Source organism: Perna viridis, chromosome 12, assembly GCF_037379345.1.
Source record: "Perna viridis isolate PV_CMFRI_1.1 ecotype Kerala chromosome 12, ASM3737934v1, whole genome shotgun sequence".
Taxonomy (NCBI): domain Eukaryota; kingdom Metazoa; phylum Mollusca; class Bivalvia; order Mytilida; family Mytilidae; genus Perna; species Perna viridis.
This window is the reverse complement of record NC_142456.1, coordinates 4,439,927-4,464,977: the sequence shown is the minus strand read 5'-3', so window position 1 is coordinate 4,464,977 and position 25,051 is coordinate 4,439,927. Positions and strand designations below refer to the sequence as shown.

Genomic DNA, 25,051 nt, shown 5'->3' with positions numbered 1-25,051 from the left:
AGGTTAAAGTTAAGGTAAAGTCCAGAGAAGCCATTGAATATTGTGAAATTAGCATAGAAGCCTATGGAAAGTGGAATTAGTGGTTTTTAGCCTTAATAGACACTTCACTTCCGGTGACCAGTACTGCACTACAAATCTGCTAACCCCACTTGCCATTCTGAGGATTGTGAGCTGACATATGTAGAATCATGCTGATGTATAGTCCTCTGCAGGTTAAGGTAAAGTCCAGAGAAGCCATTGAATATTGTGAAATTAGCATAGAAGCCTATGGAAAGTGGAATTAGTGGTTTTTAGCCTTAATAGACACTTCACTTCCGGTGACCAGTACTGCACTACAAATCTGCTAACCCCACTTGCCATTCTGAGGATTGTGAGCTGACATATGTAGAATCATGCTGATATATAGTCCTCTGCAGGTTAAAGTTAAGGTAAAGTCCAGAGAAGCCATTGAATATTGTGAAATTTGCATAGAAGCCTATGGGAAGTGGAATTAGTGGTTTCTAGCCTTTAAGATTAAATTAAACAATTTGTGAAGTACCGGCTTTATCAAATAGTTAGTCATCAAAATATATTCCTTCATAACATGGTCATAACCCGTTGCTTTATCCCGTCTTAAAGTTTTTATACATGACTCTATTTCATCCTATGTAAATGGTAAAATCCAATTCATGAAACATTGCTTCGTCAGTCACATGGTCTTCTCCTTGTGTTCCTTTATTTCTCTTTAAGTTTTTAAAACGTTCTTTGAATTGTTCGAGTGCGATGTCACTTCTGACAACAATTTTTCTATTTTTAAACTTTCTGTAAAAACGTTTAGGATTGGTCTCCTTAAAGAAGATACTATTAGCATATATCCCCGTTGTCTCTTATACTGTCTCTTCAATTGTTTTCTAAATACTTATAACGCTGCTTCGCTAGGTTTAAAGTAAGCATATTCTCATTCGAACTTGAATTATTAAATTTATTCAACGCCTTTTGATACTGTATGTATAATATTGATTTGTTGTGACATGCATCATTAATATGATCCTCTATCCTACATAATAACACCTAGATGAACTGTCCCGTACTACCATACATCGTGTACTAAGTTACAGCCCTAGATTAATCCTACGAGGAGGAATGACCCGGCCAGCGAAATCTTTATTTTTATATAGCCTAGCTGGCCGAGTGGTCTAGGGCGCTGGACTTAGTGCAGGCGGTGTTGCCATAGATGTCACAGCAGTTCGAGTCCCGCGGAGGGAACGACCAAAAATTTGCTTCGCAAATTTGACAGTTCTAACATCGTTGGGAATTTTTCAGACCCTTCTATAAGTTTACGTTATCTTCCCTGTATCAATTTGATCCGATGGAGCAGTGAAGCGAATAGAGTCGTCACATTCTGAGACGTTGTTTATATATATATGTCTTTGCATTCTTCAGAAAACCAAGGTTTATCAATCTTCATGCTTTACTTTGACCAACACATTTATCGCAAAATTTAGCAATTTTTATTTCCGATTTTGTATATTCTTCAAAAATATCATATAAATATATTATTCAGATTACTGACACAGTTATCAATATCACTATCACAACCAATACTTATTGGTAGTTCTTCAAACTTTAGTGTACTTGACATTATTTTATTTTTGATGCCATCTTCAAACCCTTCTTTCCAGTTATAAACCTTTCTATAGGTATCATTACATGTACATGTATATTGATCTTTAATCACATTATTACAATTGAGGTAAAATTCTACCGCTATAGGGGCGTGGCATGAAAAACTAGTAAACAATCCAACATAAAATTTCTAAGCTATTTTTGTACATATCATTATGTGAGATTAACATATAGTCAATAATACTACAACCATTTTTTTTATTAAATGTTATTTTGCACTGTCCTCTCCAAATCGACCATTACATATTCTTAACCCAGTTGATCTACATACATGTAACTGTCAAATACGTCAACCAAAAGTATTAATCACTACATCATCTTCTGATAGTCTTACAGTATCATTTACATAATCTAAAAAATGATATATTTTCTAATAATTGTTTATTTAAATCATTACCAACAATAAAGTCTGGCTCAAGTCCAACACAGCCGTTTAAGTCCCCTATGACTGAACCAGTTCCCAAATGTCCCCTATGACTGAAACAGTTCCCAAATTACTAAATTCTTCTATTTCTTGTTGTAGGATATCAAAAACATCAAAGTCATATTACCTGTAAAAATGTTTTTATCAGGAGGCATATATATGGAGCAAACATATAAATCTTTTCCGTCCAACAAAATACTCTTATCTATTTTAAACCATATCATACAATCATCACAGCATTTTATGATTTCTATAAATTTTGCATTAAGCCATTTTCTATAAAACACAACAACCCCTGCTCCGTTATACTTTCCCTGGCTAGAAACTTCCTATCATAACCGGTCAATCCAAAATCTTCTGGGCATTTTACCCAACACTCATTCAAACACAAAATATCATAATCGTTAACGAACTCAAGGAATTTACTATCTCATAATTTCCGCATTAAACCTTTGGATATATTCCATGAACATAATTTTAAGGTATTAAAACTATGTGTTGGGATATCCTTATCACACTCCGCTAATTCCTATGGCTTCCACAGCTGCCCGTTAACATATTATTTGTCTCCCACTAAGTACACGTTAATCTTACTTCCATGCTATAATCATAATTGGAATTAACTTTTTACGTTTTCCAAAACATTTTGTGAATAGTGTGGACTAATTCCGAATTTCCTGCACTTGAGTGTATTTGATACACTTTGCACCTTTTCCCTATCAAAAAGAGTAATCAAGAGAACCAAGGTTATAGCGGTAATCAAAAGAATGTATTCCAGGAACAAAGACCAGACACGGAAAACAGACATACACAACAAAGATCATAAAGTAACTAAAATCATACATACAAAATAACAAAAGTAAATGAGCAACTCGGACTCCACTGAAAACTGGGAGCATGGACCAGGTGCACCGGTAGGGTAAGCGTCCTCTGCTTTTCTAGAAACACCCGCCGAGTTGCTCATAAAAAGTCAAGTCCGGGGTAGACAAACGAGGAAAGGAAAACTATGACCCATTGAATAAATCAGTTTTCATGGTGCTGATGGATACACCATAACGATCCACGAGTTCATGATGACGACCATAAAACTTCTGTAGTGATGACTTCAATCTTGTAGCAACATAACCCTGTCCCAGAAGCCTATTTGTTAGAGTTCTGGCGCGATACAGAAAGTCTGCGTAGTTTCGGCAAGCTCTGGCATAACGTATGAGTTGTGATATGAACACTCCATACGCAGAAGCCGAAGGGATGTTGCCACAGATGAAAGGATAGTTGACAATTCTGAATGAAAAGTCATCACATTTGTCGTAAAGTTTGGTCAATAGTTTTCCTTTACCATCGATTTCTGAGTGTAGGTCAAGATATGAGGCTGACTTCACAGTGTCTGTAGTATCCTTTATCTCAAGTTCTTTTGGGTAGATGCGATGTATCAAATCCCCGAAATTAGGATTGTTTTAAGATAATACGTCATCTATATAGCGGAAACTGAGATTAAAGGATCTAGCCAAACGATATTCTTTTTTTCTGATCAGACCAGCTACAAAGTCAGCCTCATGAGAGTGAAGGAATAGGTCAGCAAGTAAAGGAGCACAATTTGTTCCCATTGGAATGCCGACCGTTTGTTGAAAAACACGTCCACCACACTGGACAAATATGTTGTCGATTCCAGCATTTTGTAAACATCTTCCTCTGTGAAAAAGAAAAAAAACGCAAAATGTTGCTGTTATCGGTCTCGGCTTCGGCGCGTCTATTTTTTTCTTCTTTTCCAAATCGATATGCACGCTCGATTTTTATAGTTGTTCTAGCGTCATCAATCTTCAAAACTTTTTAACAAAAGTCTAATATAGTTTGTACACAATTTTTGCTTTCCTTCTTTTGCCCCGCTTCATCTACGTTTCCCGTTTCACTCCCCTCTATACCGGTTTCGGTAGTTTTTCTTCTATCTAGAGAAGCAAGTTTTGTCGTAGATTATGTGCTTCAATGTCAGTAAGTTTTTACAGCATATATTTGTTTTCAGACCTCTCGGATTCTATCATGTTTGCGATTGAATCCATTTCAACTTTCAGCTGTTTATGTTCATCATATATATCCGAAAGAAATTGTGCACTTTGCTCAATATGACATATTATATCCTTACAACTAGAAATTTCACCATCCAATTTGTGGAGTTTTGAATCCATTTTGTCTAGTCGAGATTTAATTTTAATCTAGTTTCAACGCTTGACATCCGTTGACATAGTTCTTTCAAACAGCTCTCTATTCCTGACGAATTGGGGGGATGTTTAAATGTGTAAGAGGAGGCTGCATGAATGGTTGAAATTGTTGAAAATGCTGATAACCAATGTTTGGCGAACTAGTGAGTGGACTTGTGCCTAGACCCTTTTGTGAGAAGTTGAGCATGCTCAGTATGCACTTCCGCGAGGTAAGGCTTGGGTACAACAAAACAATTTTCCTCGCGGAAGTGTGTATTGAGCATGCTCTGCGCATGCTAATCGAGTAGTCTACAGTTAGCAGAAAGTCATCACCAATAAAAGTTTATAGTGCTAAATGAATCCATCCTTTTATCATGAATTTACTTTTATTCAACTTAAAAACACATTTTTAGCTATTTTTTTTCACGTTTTCAAATTCACTGCCATTTCTCCTGGCGCATGCGTATATTAAAAAATTACGGAAACCTCTTTAAAATGTTATAATTTTTATTGCATAATAATGAGTACGAAATACTTTTATTAACAGTGAGAAGTCGACCAAATTCTTTCCGTTACTGATAACTTATTAGTATATTTATTTTTACAGGTAAATTTTGACATTTTAATTATATTTTAGTATTTTGAAAACACACTCTTCCTCAGTATTTTCATCATAACTTTGTTATAATCAGTTTGTTAATTTTAACGCTTGTATAACTAAAATCCTGAATAATTTCTCTTAAAGTGATTTGAAGTTGATGCCCCATGCTACTCCAACCAAGAAATCACAAAGAACTCTCCTATTACACCGCCGCAGGAATATAGTTCCACTGCATACATACCCTATTAGGGGTCAAATGCAAACGCTTATATCCACTTTACAGTTATTTCTAAGATATTACGTTGAATTCCATGTTGTTTACGCTAAATAACAAAACCAATTAACAACTTTCACTCCGAACTTAATTAACTACATGTCGATCCAATTAAAATAATTGGCATCTAACACCTCTTATTAGTGCCTTATGCTTTGATATATTTCAATGCATTTACCTGAATAAACCAGTCGTTCACTTTCAATATTCAAGTATAAACGACACATAATAAGCCATTTGATATTTAGCTAAGAAAGAAAACCCTATGAGATTATAAATAGTCTAAAATCCTAGACAGGAAAAATATATAAAGAAAGGAGATATGAGTACCAATCGAAAAAGTTGCCTGTACATCATGTGGCGCGGATTCAAATATTTACAAAAAACTGAAGGAGATCATTGATTCCGATAAAGAATGGAATCAGGCTATTACATACATGTATTAATCATTTTTGACAAATTTCTGCTCAAACTTATAAACAAAGGGTGAAATAACCACCGAAATCATCCTGGTGTATTCGTCAGTTTCGTGCATTTTAGAACAACTTCATTTGTTTTGAAAAAGGAGCATTTCATTGCATTAGATTGTAATGCCGAATGGGAACGTAATATTATTGGACACGGGATAATGATATTCTGTACAGATCTCTTATACTCTATAAATTGTATGCAACATGTAAGATTTAAAATATCAGCAAAACATAAGTTTGCCAAAAATTGCCACAAATGGAATGTTAACATAAACTATTATAATAAAAACACAACTTTATGCTTACCTCTCAAATAGATGAAAAGGTCAGGTTAACTGTCTGGTGTAATACAGAATAAAGTATACTACATCATATAAAACCTGAAGCAAAAATATGTCTCATAACTGATGTGTCAATGGAACAATAATAACATTCATTACAAACACCAAACATTTTGAGTACATCCTTAGATATAAACATCATTTAACATTAAAATTTCCTATTTGTCTATAAGAAATCACATTCATTCAAGAGTTGCCTCTTTTGAAACTTTTGTTTTAATAGTTCAATTTTTAACAATTTTAAATATTTAGAATCTTTTATATCATTTAGTTTCTTTTAAATGTTTTTTTCATACTGCAAATTCATTCTCAGATTCAAACTAAACTTTCAACCTCATACTAGCTGCTCAGTTAAGACGAAGTTATTTTAGAGGGATAAAGTGCTAGAAATATAGAAGCAAACCTCAAATACAAGTTCCAGAAACTCAGCAATACAACTAAACTTCCAAAGTAGATTTATGTTGAAATACAAGGCAGAAACTACAGACTAAGTTATAAAATTCTCAAAGAAATCAATATGTCTGCCATCCAGCTCAGCAAACTCATAGAGAATAGTACTCACATTCCAAAGGAAACCCAAAGAGAATTTTAATGTACTTGTTACCTGAATAGACCAATAAATAAAACAGAAACAGGGTTCTATAAATAGCTCATCAGCTGATAGGTAAATCCATCGGTCAAAGTAACTGACTATCAATTTTATTGATACAAGTAACAACGTGTATACATTTTAATATATATGTGAGTAAGTTTTAATAAACAAATAAACCGTTCATTTATTAATCTCAAATCATATATCATATAATAAATAAAATACAATACATAAATATATAGAAAAAGTAAAATACAATAAACATTATATCCACCGTCAATTCCTGGTTAAATTCCACACTGCCACAGTATTGAGTTTCTACTTTGAATCCACATCTACAAGTGGATTACCAACAATTTTTACTCTATGAAGGTCATAATAATGAAATGGTGCCCCGCCTTTCATTTGTGTTAGAACAATAATAAGTCATCTGGGGCCAAAAACATAGTGTTTGGAGATATTGGTTTTTACTTAACGTTTTAATTCGCTTTTGAATTTTGATAACAAATCCAAATCTCTTGTTGATTGATCTAGTTTATCCCAATGTCTTACCGTAGGGTGAATAAATGATTCTGCTGTTATAGAAAGGCTACAGCAGGGTAATATTATATCTGAACCATTTCTTAGTGAATAATTAGTAGTACTTTGAATTGTTCGAAAAAAAATAGTTGTATTGAAACCATGTTGGGATCCACAAAATAAACATGGATGATTTCATACCAAGTCAAAAAATCTACAAGTCGAGCTAGGACATATACTTTACAGTAATCAAACTTGGAGCCAAATTCAATCTTAAACCAAACAAGTTAAAAACCTTATAAATTGCGTCTCAACTGAGTTGATCGGATGAAACCGTTCGTCCAAATAACCGAAGCAGCAATATACAAATTAAGAAAAATCCATCCTCCATTGATGAAAAAAAAAAAAATGAATGAAATAGGCAAATGACCATAAAAGGAAAATCCATCCACCAATTATAACAATAGTTGCAGAATGATACTGAGGCCGATGTTTTAAACAATTTGACATGAAAAGTTCCATCACGCAACCGTCCGGTGTATATTTGACGTGGACAAAACTAGATTATACCTAGTAACCACTGAATTATTTTCAAAATAACTTCGAAGAAATATAGTTCGATACAAAGATTAATTTCCCCATAATGTAGATAAGCAAATTCCTACAAAAATGTTATAAGCTCCCGTAACCATTTATGATTATTGAGGCAGTGGATCTGTTGGAAGGAAGAATGAAACGAACAATAGCAAATTAATCATAGGATTCAGAAACAAGACTTAAAGTCTTGTGTCGATCCGTCTCCTGAAATCGTGAATAATAATTATATCCTTGATATATAGCATAGTTCAAGGAAGTAGTGCTTTAGTGCTCATAACGTGCATTTGGTGAGTTTGGTGCAAAGTGAAGAGGTTGATATTTAATGCTCTATGTATGTACTCAAGTCATAAGGAATTTTCAAAATTATTCAAAAGAAGTAACTCTGTGATTTAGGTTGTTATAATTATAATTTGAAGCGTTTGCTCTGTATCAAAAAGTTTTGAACTTAGGTAAACATTTCAACGTTATACTCATCAGACATCTCATCTGATCCAAATATAAGGAGAATATTTGAAGTCAGTTGATCAGGAAATTGAAGTGCTGATATAATGGACAAAACAGTAAAAAATGACTCGCAGATTTCGCTGCATTGGCATAATGGGGATGGAATAATGTTTTTTTCGTATAGATCTTTATTTAGCTCGCTACACTGAAGACGAAGTCTGGCATGTAGGAGTTGACCTTTGTGTGATCCGCAATAGTAATATATTGGTTTTTTGCCTACCTCATTTTCGAGATGAGTTTTGAAATTTTTTTACTGATGGCGTGGTCTTAATACCACTTGGTAATGTGTTCCATAATCGAATAGTGGAAGGTAGAAAATAATTAGAATATTGGTATGTTCTACAATAAAATGATTGGATTCGGTCAGAATTACGAGTTGGGTAGTTATGGGTTTGGTTTACTCTGTTAGGAATTAGAGTTTGAAGATAAGGCGGTGTCATATTGTTAAAAATCTTGTACATTAGTGTTAATTTGTGATTTTCTCGCCGAACACATAATTTCTGCCATTCAGTTTCTATATAAAAATTGTTAATTGATGTTAATCTAGTACCCCCTGTAACTATTCTTGGTGCATCAATTTGAATGTTTTCAACTTTGAGTTATAGAATAGCAGTGTTGGTATCCCATATTACATCGGCATCAAGAATCGGTCTAATAAAAGTTATGTATATTTTTTCAAGGGTCTGTCTATCCAAAATTACTTTAAATTTTCGTAATATATTTAAACGATTGTATGCTTTGGTTGTAATCATATCAATATGACTATTCCACCCACCATCATCAGATATTGTAAGACCTAAATATTTATGGTAATTAACTTGGGCTATGATATTATTATTAAGGTACAAATCTGGGTGATAAGGTTTGTTGGTCTTTCTAGAGACTGTCATGCTTCGATCTGTTTTACGGGAACAGTGACAAACCATCGCTCAGACCACAAATGGATTTTGTTTAAGTCATCGTTCCGAGTAAGAGCAGCTGATTCAGGGTTTGTCAACAATAAGATATATGCTAGTATCATCAGCAAATAATTTAGTGGTAGACTTGATTTCGGTAACGATATCATTTATGAAGATAGGAAACAATAAAGAACCAAATATTGATCCCTGAGGAACACCTGCTCTTATCAACAACCATTCAGAAAAACAATTGAATCGTTGATAACAACACGCTGTTTCCTCTCCTGTAAATAGTTAGTAAACCATTCTAACAAATCATTGCCAATTCCAATAGTCTTTAGTTTACAAATCAGTCCTCGATGCCAAACCTTATCAAATGCTTTACTGATATCACAGGAGATAACTCTTACTTCCTTTCCTTGATCAAGTGTTTTTTTTCCAAATTCATTAATTATACTTATTAATTGGTTGACGGGTGAATATCCTGGTGTAAATCTAAACTGGTTACAAGTTATTATTTTATTAGACCGAAGATAGTTATATAGATGTTTAAAGACACTTTTCCATGACTTTCCCAACTATACTTATTAAAGATATAGGTAGGTAATTGTTTATTTCGTTTTAAGAACCCGATTTGCATACAGGGGTTACATTTACCAGTCTCCAACTTGAAGGGAATCTACGTAAACGCTAGGACATATTAAATAATTTGCTAAGGAGGCATTTCAAAACAGAAGATTATTCTTTTGGAATTCTTGGACTTATATTGTCAGGACCAACAGCTTCAGTTGTGTCTAAGCATTTAAATATATCTTCAACTTCTCCGTCAGTGATACTAATAGAGGACAGGGAATATATAGTTCCTTGGTCTATTTGTTCTGGTAGGGTCTTAATTCGAGTCGTCTACCCTACATTGATCACTGAAATATTCATTAAAAATCAACGTCTTTTCTTTGTCATCGTCGATAAGATCGTCACCAATCTTTAAAGGAGGTATTTTATGTTTATTAAAATTTCCAAAGAGCGATTTTACTAATTTCCACCAGTTTTTTGCTTCAATCTTATCATTTATTATTTTGTTTGCTATGTTGCTATAATAGTCCGATTTCGCATTTTAATGGCTAGATTATATTTTTTGGTGTTATTTTTCTGATTTCCCCCCAACTACCCGGACTATCATGCTTTTTTGCCTTGTTATGACAGCTGTTTTTCTTCCTAATTATTTTTTTAAGCTAAAGTTAATCCAAGGTGGGTCTTTCTTGTTTATACTAATGATGCGGTTAGGTATAACCTCGTCACAGACAGAAATAATTTTATCCGTAATATTTGTAGTAGACGAATCTATTTGTTCATTTACAAATAGGGAGTCCCTATCTACTCTAGCGAAACGATCTCTCAGTAGGTTATAATCTGCTTATTCTTACAGAAAGATTTTTCTTTGAAAGGGTTTTTGTGGGTTAGATTTTTGGAGATTTAATATTCCAAGAATGGGTAAATGGAAGCGAACTTGATCTAAGAGGCGGACCTACATCAGTGATCAACAGGTTGATTGGATTATTTACCATGATAAGGTCAATATGGGATGATGAATGTTCAGTTAAATGGGTAGGTTCACTGATTAACTGCTGAAGGCTAAACATTAGAAGATCTTCCATTTTATTGTTTGGAGAATTAGATATTTGATTAATTTTAAAATCACCTGTTACAATAATGTCTTTATCAGTATTCAGGGCTAATTCAAAAGACTCCGAGAATTCTTCCCATATATTATCGTTACTATTTGGTGGAACATAAAATGTACCGAAAACACGATTTCTTTTTAAGTATTATTTCTAACCGTAAGCATTCTAAATGACCAACGCAAAAGTCGGGACGCCAGATACAGTCGATGTTGGATCTTACATACACAACAACACCCTCACCCAAACGAACTAGTCTATCTTTGCGGAATAGTTGGCATCCAGGTATCGATATTTTATTGTCAGATACAGTCTGTTTTAACCAGCTTTCCGTAAATAAGAGGATATCGAAGTCATTATATTCAACTGATATTTGCTCAAGTTATGGTTTAATGCTTTGTACATTTAAGTGAAGAAAAGATACAGAATTCTTCAGGATTTGGGAATAATTTAGGTTTAAGCTGGAGGAAGGGGCGGAGCTTGTATTTAATGGTTCTGTGCTACAACTGGATGTAGACGGGGATTAGGTTCAACGCCAGCAATTATCAATAAATGCAAGCAATCATGTAGTAGAAAATTTCAGTTTTTATTGGGAAGTCTGGACTGAGTGTACCTTGATGTGTTTTTCCTCTTTATCTTGGTACTTGCTTTTGTCTTTAGTTCCCGATTTAGCTCATTATAAAAATTACTATGCTTAAAAGAAGTATCTTATAACTTACAGTGTCGGAATGTTTTACAATTCGGGTATCAAAAGTATTGAACGCTTTGTAAACTTTGTACAGGTTGTAAATAGCAGTAATTACTGACTATAAACCATAAAATAAGGTGTTCTACCAATCTGGTTTATTTACACTTGCGTACCCATTTGATACACGTGTTTCTTGAGAAAAGGGTATACCTGATTATAAATGGAAGCATTATTTAAAACCGTGTTAAATTGTGTGTTCAAATAAGACAATGTATTTTTTTATTTTTTTGTTTTTATACATGATGTGTTTTTTATTCACTTTATGGTCATGGTATTGTGTATTACATGCATAGATTCTTGTTTTAATAATACGTAGCCTTGCTATATCCTAGCATCCGTCATTGGTGCCAAGCGTTATTGAACAAAAATGACTCATTGGTCGACTCGGTTCACAAACAATTAAGTTTCGGAAAATGAAAACGTGGAGCATAAAATTAATTAAACAGAAAAAAGTGTGACATTTCGTTTCAGGAAAATATTACATGTACCATTTCTTTCTTTAAAAAGTATTCAAATGTCTGAAAATTCTGCCGAAAATGGTTCATGGAATCATCTTGTCAATAAAAAAAAAACAAAAAAACAGGAAAATCAACATTTCCTCCACCTCTTGGAACATAGAAAAATTTTGGTCACCTCACCTACCCCTCCTACTTTTTGCGTCCAGCAATGATTCCCTTATCATTTTGTTTCAACAATTCGTTCTAATTATAAAGCCGGTTGTATGGTTTAGACAAAACCCGGGTTCAAGACTCGATACTGTATGGAGCGAAAAATTATTGGGACGAATAGACTAATTCTTGCACCTGCGCAATGAACCGGAAGTGAAGTGTACACCATCGGTCTGGAAAGAAACCGACTGCAACGTGTACAAAAATGCCGAAAACAGTCCTTAATCAACATTTACAAACATAATCAACCAAAATTCTCATTATTTACGAAAAAGAGTCTACTTACAAATCTAGGTAAAATCTGGCAAAGGTTGAGCACTCTTGAAATCTCGTGTGTTTTCATTTGGCCCAATTGGAGTATACAGGCATCCTTCGCAAATAACTTGTCAACCACCTCAAAACTGTTATATATTTGTACACTTTCAGGACAAGATCTTCAGCTTTTTCCTTCACCAGAATGTTTTTTTCAATTAATACAAGCAACTACTTTACATCTTAAAAGTAGAATACAATATTCCACTTTTATTAGTTTAATAAAAGGTCTATTATCTGCTACTGTGCTAGCTTTAGCCATTATATAACAGATCAAGTAGAAATTTATATACAATTTACATGCAAAAGAAAAGTGTATGGTTTTCAAACAAATGGTCACTGTGAATATCATTGAGAATCCTGCATATGACCCTGTCTCAAAATTTACTTCGCAACCACTGTGTAAGTGATTAAACAATATAAGGGTGGTGGCATTGAGCAGGGTAGTCCTAATTTCCTCTGACCCTGCAACTGTCCTTTTTTTAGCTCACCTGGCCGTAGACTATGTATGAATGTTCCTTGGGGTATCCTGCATACTGATATGGGGATTTTTGATCCGTTGAAAAACATGGCCGCCATTACTAAAAATAAAACATAGGGGTCAGGCAATAGTTTTTTGCATTTATCTCCAAGACGGTTAGGTTTAGCCCATTCTGAAAGGGGTAAAAGTGTCCAGCATGATGATATCTATCTGTGGCCAAATTTTCATTTTAATCTATTATGCCATGTTGGAGTTATTGCCCTTTTTCAATGTTTTTTGCTATTTTTAATATTAATTCTTTCAAAAATCTTCTCCTCTGACCAGACCCATCGAAATTTTTTTAAGCACATCTGACATTCGGTCAGACACAAGGTGATGACTTGTCTGACCGAACGACAATTTGTCTGACCGAAAAAACTCTGAACAATTTATCGACACGCTAACATTTTTGATGGGGGTTGGGAATCTCCAAGTACATTTTATTATCAAGCTGATTTTAAAACTACTGGGTATGGGCTCTTGAATTTGTTAATTTGTCACCATTATTCATTTTGGCTAGAGTGTATCTGATGAGTCTTCATAAACAAAACATGTGAACTTTGTTTTGAGTTCTTTGTATTATATATTGTTGATTTTTTAAATTTGAAATAAACTATTGTTATTAAATTATAAAATCTATTCTCAATCTCTGGCATAAAACATAATCATTTCAAAATTTAACATTTCATCTTGATAGTCAAAACATTCACTGTCTTCATAATCATCATCATTGTCTTTGTCACAAAGGCTCTCCACAATGTTTCACATGTAAACGAGTAGCGAGACAACGGAAGGGACGATATATCAAAGGACGAAATGACGTGTAGCGAATGAACCGGAAATTACATATTATTGTTTACAGTCAAATTGATTGTTTATCTCGCTAGACTGTAGACTTATTCATGTAATTATTAAAACGTTCTAGTTTTATTATTCACAAAAACCACTTCAGTTTTGAGAAAATCTTTAACGTAAGAAAAAAACATCGGACACCCGGGCCGACAAGCCACGTGTATTTACCGGACCCGGGACAATTTTACCGGACAGGTCCGACGGTCCGGCAGGTTTCGATGGGTCTGCCTCTGACACTATTTTACCAATTGAAACAAAACTCGGTATAAGTGTTCCTTGGGGTATCCTGCATAGAATTGAAGTGGGGGTTTTTGATCCATCGAAAAACACGGCCACTGTTACTAAAAATAGAACAGAGGGGTCAGACAGTAGTTTTTCACATATATCTATTTTAGCCAAATTCTTTCAATAGCTGAAATGATTCTTATTTTTAGGACTACAAAAGTCTTCAGGCATAAAATTTGTCAGACACTTTCTTATAAGAGTTATTGCCCTTGAAAGGGTAAATGACAGAATTTTTTTTTTAATAGTTTTCAGCCAATGTCTTGAAACAACTTCTTGTTTAATATATTGTCCTTGAAAGGCAAAATTCAACCAGGTGAGTGATACATGCTTCTGGGAGCCTCTTGTTTATTTTGATATTGATATGTCGTGTTGGGTTCAAAACAACATGCCATACAAAAAGTTGGACATTCAGCAGTATGGAGGAGTACTGCCCTTTGGAATGGAACAGTAGCAGACATGTAATTATTCGCCTAAATTATAAAATCTGTTAGATTCAGGTTTTCAAAGTCTTGTCTGCTCCATTCTGAATGAAAAGTGACAAACTGCACCTACTTTTGTCTTGCACCACTTCTCATGTATTACGATTCAAAATGTCAACAAAACTGGGTCTCTCTTGAAAAATGATAAATACTTCAATAAAAAATGTAATATTTTGAAGCAATTATGGTATCAGCTTACCGGAAAATGATTCCAGAAGTAAAAGGTAGGTGCGACATGAATGATTTAAACTTGGAAGTCATAAGAATCGTTTAAAGGACGGTACTCTTGTCATACTGCAGAATCCCCAACTTAAAAAGTCATATATTCTTGGACATAGGGTCATTGCTACCACATGAAGGATAGTTATATCATCATAATATTTATAAGATATGTCCAGTGTATACTCTATGTGTGTACAATGTATATCATTATTTATGATATATTTAGTTCTAGGTAACTTGATCGAAAATGGATGCCATTGACCAACCAGCATCTCAGCCAGGAGCTGTTACAATGTTTTTCAAAAGAATAGGAGAGGTAATAACAATTTATAAATGAACCTACATAATTATCAATTATTAAACATATCAAAACAAAACATGCATAATATATATGTGCAATAAGTTGAAATAATACAGTGATTGGGATTAGAGAGCCTCCGAGGATCATGCTTCATTTATCTCAATCCAGCTTAAAAGGTCATTTACAAATGTATAAAAATGATATTTTGACATGCTACAGGTTTAAAATGCTCACATATTACAATTAATACCGCCAAAATTACACAATGCAGTATGGCTTCTTTCAATTTGAGTTATCCTTTTTTTTAGGTTCATCAGGGAATGCTTGATAAAGCTACCCCTCATTTGGCAGCTAGATGGGCATTCTTAGTGTTATGGTTCATATTGTATGGTATTCGTGTATATATATTACAGGTTAGTAAAATGTAGTGCATATGTTAAATATAGGTATACATGTATCTTGAAGACTGCAAAATTGTAGCCTGAGAATGATGATGTTATTGATGTACATGTATATCACTATTCACTATACCTTGATTGCCTTTGGCTACTGGCCTTGTCAAGTAAAATTTGTTTATTATGACAAAAGGATAGTTCCTTAGCATATTGGCTAGTTTTTCAGTTAATGACTTATTATGAAGTTGATCATGTTAATTTTATTGTTGCATTAGCTGTCATTTTCGTAAATGTTTGTTTCTGTTGAAGCATGCCTTAACTTTGAATTATTTCTACTAAATTGTACTTTTCCTGTATTATTTCATTTGATATCCACAAATAAAATCCATACAAAACATGAAATAGGTGTCAATACATTTATTGTCTTGCAAGACAAAAAAATCAATCTAGATAAATCTGTATGCATGTAACTTCTGGTGACCTTAATCCGTGTATGTGCTGTAAGGGTCAATTCTTTAAAAAAATCTGATTGCAAAGTGAAAGTGGTTATTCAACAGCAGGGTAGACCAACGAACTCAAACCGTAAAAGGACAGTTTGAGTATAACGCAAGGATCCTTATGAAAGTTATGGTTTGTGATATTATGTGGCACAAATATGGCCAGTAATTGTCATTATTTATTTTGAAACTAATCAAGAAATAGATGAAATGAAATGTAAACAAGACATATGCTTACCTATGTATTGGTAATTGTTACCTTTTTTACCAAGGTGAAAGTATTTTTAACCCAGGTGAATGTCCTGTCGGCAATCTTCGGAAGTAATGGCGAAAAATGATTAGATCAGAGCTATTGATCATCTTTGATTAAAAAGACGTTCCTTTCACAATATTCTGTAGGAATTACCAACATTTATTGCTTCAATTGCATTACTATAATTTCATTGAATCTGCAAAATTCAGTAGAATCAGAACTAAACAAATTTGGCAGCTAATGCAGCTTTAAATAGAATTATGAATGTTCTTTACATAAACAAGAAGTTTGAGTGAAATTGATAATTTCTTCTAATAACTTCTATTGAAAACCATAATGAATCATAGCAGTTGAACATTTTATAATATATGTTCTTTTATTCAATTGATTTTGATATCAATAATTTATTCTTTTTTTATTTTTTTTAGGGATGGTATATAATTACTTATGCTCTAGGAATATATTTACTGAATCTATTTATAGCCTTTTTAACACCTCAAGTAGATCCTGCTATTATTGATGATGAGGGTAGGTGTTTTTATTTTTAAAAAGTTTTAAAAAATGACCATTTATTACTCATCTATAATCATTTTATAATCAGACATAATGATATTCAAATGGCAGTCAAAGAAAAGACACTAAAATTGGTCATCACCACTTCTGTCCAAAGTATTTGGCAATACAATATGAGTGATAATTGTTTGCCTATTCTAGAAATAGGATAGTCAACTACTAGCAAAGACAGATACTGTTTCTCAAATATAATATATCAGATGTTTTGTTACCAGTTCCTTATTTTTGAAAATTACTATACTTATGCTCAAGGCTATTCCAGTAAAATTTTCCTGAAGAGGGTGGAACACCACAATTCATAAGGGGTACTACCAAGAGAATTAATATCATACTTGCAATGCATTAAATTTGTAAAATATCAGAAATATCCCAAACCAAGGTTTAAATGTTGTCAACTCCCTTTAGGGAAATTTTACTAGAATAGCCCTTATGTGTAATTTGTGTACAATGCCTTCAGTTTTGTATGAAAGTTCTGTAAGATGCCTTAAATGGAATTTACTAATCAGTAATTGAAAATGCATGTATAAATTATTCTAAAGGAAATAAGATATTCTCCCCCAATGGAAAATATATAGGATAAGAATCCAGGATTAGTATTTTCAAATTATGGAACTGGCCGTATACAGGGATCTTCAGTTGACAAACAATTCATCTTGTTTTATATTATTACATGTACATAATTATGAACTTTTTATTTATTGTTATAGAGGATGGTCCCTCATTACCTACAAAAGCAAATGAAGAATTTAAACCTTTCATGAGGAGGTTACCTGAGTTTAAATTTTGGTAAGTCTTTTAAGCAGAAACTATTATAAAGATAGCAGTGATTTATTGAATGTTCCCTTTGTAATACATTTCTATAATTCATACTGTTAAATAAATTAAGCAATTTCACTTTTGAACTTTCTCCAGACGAAAATGTTGCAACATGGATATTAATTTGCCAGTCGCAGAATTTAAAATTCATGTTGATTAAAAGTGATAAATTATATGAGAAATTCTATATATAGAATTAATGAAAAGAGAATCATTTGGTTAAAGTGAAAAATCTATAAAGTAAAACGGATAATATTTGGTAATTGTGATGAACCAAAATATGATATCTCTTTCTAAGAAAGCTCGAAGATTTAACTTTGTGCAAAAAAGGTTCCGTCTACTTGCTTAGTCAAGGCCTTCTTTGGCACATGTGATCCTATTACGGTTATTCACTCTTCCTTTTTCAATTATTGTGTTTTTAAGGACTGACTGTTATATTTTGGGCTATGAAGAAATAACCACAAACACATGGGTGCACACAAAATAACCTGTGTAAAAATATAGCAGTCATTCCTTATAATTTTATTTTAGTATCAAAATTTAAGGAGTAATTCATCAAAGAAAGATGATGACATCACATTCACACAACAAAATTTGGTCTATGAGATGATGGACAATAACTTTTATCCAATCAGAAAGCATGTTACATCTGAAATTATTATTCAGGTTTCTGGGATTCCCATTTCTTTTAAATGAAGACAAGAGAAAGTTTGGTGGGAGGAAATTGTTTATAATGTTGAACGTTTCCTTTGACAATTAAAAAATCTTCTGTTAAGTTAAAAAACAGACATTCAGTGATGAAATATTCTTTTATTCAAGTTTTGTTGTGGAAACCTTAAATTTTTAAACTAGAACAGCGTAATAGTAGTGAGTTTTATTATTTTATATATATATATAAAAATGTAACTTGGTTATGAATTTAATACAGAAATGTACCAGCAGAATTCAGGCTAAAATTAGAATGGCTTTGTTTCACTACATTTAAGTTACTTTATTCAAATGAAATATGAAAATGAAATACTGATTACAGTTCAGTATAAGTGGCTTTAGAAACCATATTCACATATGAAAACTTGAGTGTACATGTTTCTTAAGATATTTAGAGGTTTCCCCACACCAATTTAGCATGGCACTGCACCATGCCTTCATCTTCTAGCACCATGCTGCCTTCATCATGAATTTTACTTGTGCCCCAGATGGCCAAACCAAACATTCAAGTTAGAAAATTAATTTAATTATTTTTAACTAATTAGCATGTTAACATGTACTCCTGTTGTGTTAACTCCCTATTTATGATACTTTTACAATACCATGCTTGGGTGAAGGATGTTTATTGAGATTTCAGTAAATGAATTGCCCTGATGTCACGGTGGGGTGCCCCAAATGTAACTTTCCGTGATGGATGAGTGCCCTTAAAATTCTTAAATAACCATCCCTTTACAAATTCCTGGGGAAAACACTATTATTTAGACTTTAGACTTTATTAGACTTAATATTTACAGCATTAATCAGTAATCTGGTGTAGAAATTGTGTATAAGTCACTGTAGTTGAGACTTGAAATGTACATGACTGATGAGTTACCTTTGACCACAACAATGAACAGTGTCATGTATTTTTTTCTCCCATGAAGTTAAATTAATAAGTTGTTTCATTGATATGTTTAATTTTACAGATGATTTTCCTCTGCTTCTCTTTGTCAAATCCAGATTTATTGTATAATTAATTTCAATTTTGCCCAGTTGAAGTTGAGCAATTTGATATATGTAAAGTTCATTTATGGAAAAAATTGCCTTTTCTGCTATTCTCTTTTGTTCATTTTACGTTTACATCATTCTCATCAAAATTGCAAATAAACAGATGTTTTTTTTTTATACATTACGAAATATATCTCTTAGGAAGACATATTATTGTTGCACGGTCCTTCTGTCTGTGTCCATGTCTCTGTGGCCCTCACACTTTTGTATGTATAACTCACTGGAAACTACTGCACAAAATTTATGAAACTTGTAGGTAGTTAGGACATAAAGTGTGGTTGTGCATATTACCTGGAATTTATGATCAATAGAATTTTGGAGTTATACCCCTTTGACTTTAAGAACAGTTTTTGAAGGCAAAAAAAAACTAACTTGAATACGTTTTATTTTCAAGTAAAGTACTGTAAAGGCCATAACTATAGCTATGATTTGTACATGTAACAGGTACAAATCATAGCTATAGTTATAGCCTTTACAGCACTGTACCTGAAAATAAATATATAAATAATAAACCGGTGCAAATCATAGCTATAGTTATAGCTATGATTTGTGGTTTGTACCTGTTTATTATTTATATATTTTATTTTCAGGTATAGTGCTGTAAAGGCCATAACTATAGCTATGATATGTACCTGTTTATTATTTATATATTTTATTTTCAGGTATAGTGCTGTAAAGGCCATAACTATAGCTATGTTATGTACCTGTTTATTATTTATATATTTTATTTTCAGGTGCAGTGCTGTAAAGGCCATAACTATAGCTATGTTATGTACCTGTTTATTATTTATATATTTTATTTTCAGGTGCAGTGCTGTAAAGGCCATAACTGTAGCTATGATTTGTGATTTGTACCTGTTTATTATTTATATATTTTATTTTCAGGTACAGTGCTGTAAAGGCTATAACTATAGCTATGATTTGTACCTGCTTTGATGCATTAAATATACCAGTATTCTGGCCTATCTTAGTCATGTATTTCATCTTACTGTTTGTTATAACAATGAAAAGACAAATTAAGGTAAGATTTAAGTCTGTAAGCAATAGTGACCAGCTGATTTGAAAAGAGTATTACTACCATCGTCTTATCTGTTAATTTCTTCATAAACCACCATAAACCAATTATTTTCATGGATACTTTGTTCCTGGATTTACAAGTCAATCTCATTTCACAACAGTTTCACATCTAACACTGTCTCAAAGATGTAATAACATAAAGAGACTTTTTTGCAGTATTTGTATTAAGTGATACTCTCCGAAAAGTTATATGTCCATCTGTCCTTCCCCAACGGTTTCCAGATGACAACTTCAGAAGATATGAAAGGATCTTTTTCAAACTTTTTATAGTTACTGAGTATCATAAAATAAAGATCAAGTTTAAATTTCAGTTTGATCAGGTTATATACACAAAATTTATGGTCATTTTAAGTATGAAAAGAATAAGTATTTTATATACATGTATTTTACAAAAGAAATTTGAATAAAATTTTCTGTTTTCAGCACATGATAAAGTACAAATATTTACCATTTTCTCATGGGAAAAGGAAGTACCTAGGTAAAGAAGATTCAGGAAAAGTTGTGAATGCCAAATGATGAATGTGACACTCTAGATAGTACTTCATTGTATAAATTCCATAAATCATAGTATTTATATGGCTGTGATCTCCTCAACTTGGAATATCAGTCATTGACAGAGAGATATTCCCATCAAGGCTCATTTGGCACTTCTGCATCGTAAGTGCTACACTTCCCCGTAAAAATTGGGTTGAACTGTTAAGAGTTTAAAATGTGTAGCATGTTTCTAATTGAAGTATCAACTGAGCCTGTACAAAAAACTGTTATAAAAGGATCTATAATATTTACTAGTTCTGTATTCTGTTTATAAATTATTGGCACTGGTTAGATGATGTTAGTGTTATGCTATTCACTGAACCTTTACCCAATTAAAGAGGCTCAATTTTAAAATATTTTGCAAATTTATTGCACCAAGGATAATCCCCAGGACATTTTGCCCAAATCTACTATATGCTTTTTAATAGGTTTTCACACCTGAAGCTCTAATAAAATGAGAAAAAATTTTCTCTGTCATTATACTATATTACGGGGTGGAAATAAGAAAACTTGTCAACAAATCAAGCAGACAAGATATGCCTTAACTGAACATGGAGAGTGAAGGTTACTTGCCCTTATATATACTAAACAGGAAACAACATCCAAAATTAGGTTGCCAATTGGGCCAATGGGGAAAATGTTTATTTTCGATCCCTGCATTATAGGTACCCTGGTGGTGTTTTGACTGATCAAAGGTTGTGTGGTTAAAATATATAAACATGAGATTTCTTGGGATTAGGTACATTAGAAATACATGTAGATATATGACAGTTTTCATTCTAAGCTAATAGAAATTTCAGATGTACTTGTATCTGCTTATTTTATTTATTCCAATATTCAGCCTTGTTTTTTTTCTAGGTTTTAGTCTTTAGGTTTGTGTGTTAAAAAAATTGTGTGTACATGTAGTTTGACAGAACATCTATTGTAATAGTAATTTTAATTTTGTTTTAGGCCATTTGGAGTTAATATCTTGGTTCATTCAAATCTTTGAGAGAAGGATATATTATATTATTTTCTTTTTGTTGTCTCCATTAAGTGATGTGGGTTTTTTTACACTGTTCATAGTGAAAGTAAAATTAAAGAGCGAAAGGTTTTTGTTGGTCTAGGTATTGTAGCACCTTTAAGGCATAAACAGAGGTGAAGAGCCCTGGGTGAGAGAGGGCCTTAGAATCAAGTATTTTTTTGAGGGCCCATTAGATAAAATATTCTGTATCAAAGATTGAACAAGTGGGATTTTTATAGCTATGCACAGTAGACATGAATTATAGAAATCCAGTAAACATAGGCAGAAGATAATGTGAGTTTGGTTTAGTTATGTAAGGAGTGTTTGTAATATGATGTAATGTTCAGTTATCATTTTATAGTCATTTTGGTTGTCAGCACAATTGTTCTGCTTGGAAAGTGTAAGATTCACTAAAGCTTCAAAAGTATGTCAGAAATTATGGGGTAAGAGAAAACACATGGGTGTATTCAGGATTTCTGATAAGGGGGTATGATACAACTAAAGGCCAAGCGAAGCAAGGTAAGAACATTTTTGGGGATATAATTTGTGAAAATTCAAGATTTTATGCAATTTTTTTTCCAATTTAGAAGGTTGGTATGCTGGGTCAACCTCCTAAGAATGCATACCTATAATAATCATTCGTATCTATTCCTGATTATGTATCTTTACGCTTCTTATCCTGTTTCATTTTGAGTCAATAAAATACTTTTAAGGTCTTGTTAACTCCCTTGAGTATAAATAAAGTTATACTGATATGTTGCTATACAATAAAATTTTATAAGAAGATTGTTCTCTGTAAGTTTTTGCCTGCTTTTAATTCTAGTCTTTAAATGATGATTCTTACATCTTTATGTTTTTGATTAATTAAACTTCCTGATTCATTAGTATATTTTAATGGACCAATCACGATGACATTTTTGTGATGAGGCTGTTATAAGCTTTAATTCTGTTAATGCTAAGTGTCACTTAGGTACATACGTATGTGAAAATCCTTTTTTTTTAATGACGATAAGTGGAATACAAGGATTTCATTATATAAGTATAGGGAGCCATTCTGGTTACAGAATTATTTTTATAATAAGTTGCTCCTTAATTCTATCTGTTTGCTTGTTATATGATTAGCTGAATCAATAAAATTTTCCTAAAGGGGTTGGAATTCTTCTGATGTAGCATTTGACTGCCCTCAGTGAAATTTTACTTGTATAGTCCTAATATTCATAAAATTGTGAGGCCATGCTTATAACATTATTATTTTAACATGCCCAAAAAATTATAATTTATATTAAGTTTCTCTATGTGTGTATAATGGCAGTGACTGTGACTATTTTTTGTATTGTGTGTTTTTTGTACATGTTTAATTTCATTTGAGTCATTGATACATGTTAAATTATCCTGGTGTATTTATAATTCTAATATTACATGATCCAAAGCTCTAAGACAACAGCCATGATAAAAAAGTGATAAACACATGACTAACATTTCGTGCAACACATAGGCTGCGTCTATTCAAAAATACGAAGAAACTAGTCCTATTAGAATCGAAATAGATCATGGAAACTCTATTTTATCATTGTTTTACCACGGGCTGGCCATTTATATCCTTATGAATGACGTAAGTGGCCAGTTCATGGTAAAAATGGTCAAATGGAGTTTCTGTGATTTATTTGGTAATCATACCAAATTCTGATATAATGTCACGATATGACTAGGGCTTGTCATTTATTTTATAAACAAACTACTTGAACTATGTCATGTCTACCGTATTTTAGAAATTTGGGTTCCAGAAAAAGGGGGGATGTGTTCCAGGAAATATTTTATTACAAAATTTTTAAACAAAAAGAGGGAAGGATGTGTTCCAATTCCAATACTCAAACAATTTTGTTAAGCAGTCTAAATGTAAAATGCATAAATGAAAATACTTAATATTGAATTACAACCAGTGCTAGTATTCAAGACATTTAAAGAAATGCTTTTTTTTGTGTCTTTCTTTAAAACATATCTATTTTGATACTGTGAATTATTTCTATTCTTTTTTAACCATAATGTCTTTTGTCAATGGCACTTTTGATCAGTTGTGACTTTATAGGCTGGGATTAAAGTTTTCGTTCTTTTTTTTCTATTTTACATTCTGCTTTACTATATTGTCCGCATTTTTATTATAATGACATGTTATTGCTCAATTTTTAAGCACCAGTTCTATTCATCCCTGGATTCTAGTTTCTATTATAAATGTCAAGCCAATTAGCAGTAATACTATTGTCTGTGTTTAATTTTTATTGCTCTTTCATTTTGAACTGTAAATAAGTCATGTACATTTCTTGAAACAAAGATCAATAAAGTTATATTATCAAGTGTGTGTGTTTTCCTTTATCTTACAAGGTGTATTGTTATTTGAGAACGTCATGAAGAGGTATGCTATGTCTCCTCGCCCATAGTTTTTAAATATTTTGCTTCTGTATGAATTGGCAACTACACAAAGGAGAAATGTCCACTTATGGTTCTACCAAACTGAAAAAAAAACATGACACAAGACAGTCTTAGTTTTAGGTTGACTTTTTTTTACGTCGCTGACCCCAACATATTTTTAAAGGTGGACAATAATTTAATCAGTTATTTTTCTCTTATGTTGATGTCCCCACAGCAGCACATTCGACATAATACTATGTGTTCGTGCTAATGTACCTCCGTCCGTCCGTCACACTTCATAAGCGATCTCGTGCATATACTAGGATACAGTTTATTCTAATAATTGCTCCTAATAATCTCCCAGACAAGTTTGGAAATTAACGATAACTAACTAATACTGTGAAAGTAACCTCTCGCGAAAACTAAATTTCTTCACAGTTTGTTTTGTAAGCATTCTCACGCCAATTTTTCTCAACGGCTTTAAATAAAACTTTTTATTTATTGAAGGAAACTAAAGAAAATAAAGGGGTATTACCAGAATATGAAGAGCACAATATAATGTTACAATTTTCAGAAATGTTCATGATAAATTAAAGTT

At 32.6% G+C, this 25,051-nt stretch overlaps 1 protein-coding gene across 1 annotated transcript; it reads left to right on the top strand.

Annotated features, from left to right (window-relative positions):
• The first annotated feature begins 12,323 nt into the window (after positions 1–12,323).
• On the top strand, positions 12,324–24,399 carry LOC148600929 (protein RER1-like). Its single transcript, XM_088555080.1, has 7 exons — positions 12,324–12,467; positions 15,070–15,159; positions 15,453–15,557; positions 16,718–16,817; positions 17,570–17,648; positions 20,319–20,454; positions 20,934–24,399. Exons 2-7 carry the CDS (start codon positions 15,091–15,093, stop codon positions 21,024–21,026), a joined length of 582 nt encoding a protein of 193 aa, XP_088411206.1. The 5' UTR covers positions 12,324–12,467; positions 15,070–15,090; the 3' UTR covers positions 21,027–24,399.
• Positions 24,400–25,051: the final 652 nt, after the last annotated feature.

What these genes read in the sequence shown, in the direction of transcription:
- LOC148600929 (XM_088555080.1), top strand. Translation starts at nt 15,091, where the DNA reads ATGGATGCCATTGACCAACCAGCATCTCAGCCAGGAGCTGTTACAATG. An exon ending in TTTTCAAAAGAATAGGAGAG is followed by an intron (nt 15,160 to 15,452) that starts GTAATAACAATT and finishes CCTTTTTTTTAG; the next exon opens with GTTCATCAGGGAATGCTTGA. An exon ending in TTCGTGTATATATATTACAG is followed by an intron (nt 15,558 to 16,717) that starts GTTAGTAAAATG and finishes TATTTTTTTTAG; the next exon opens with GGATGGTATATAATTACTTA.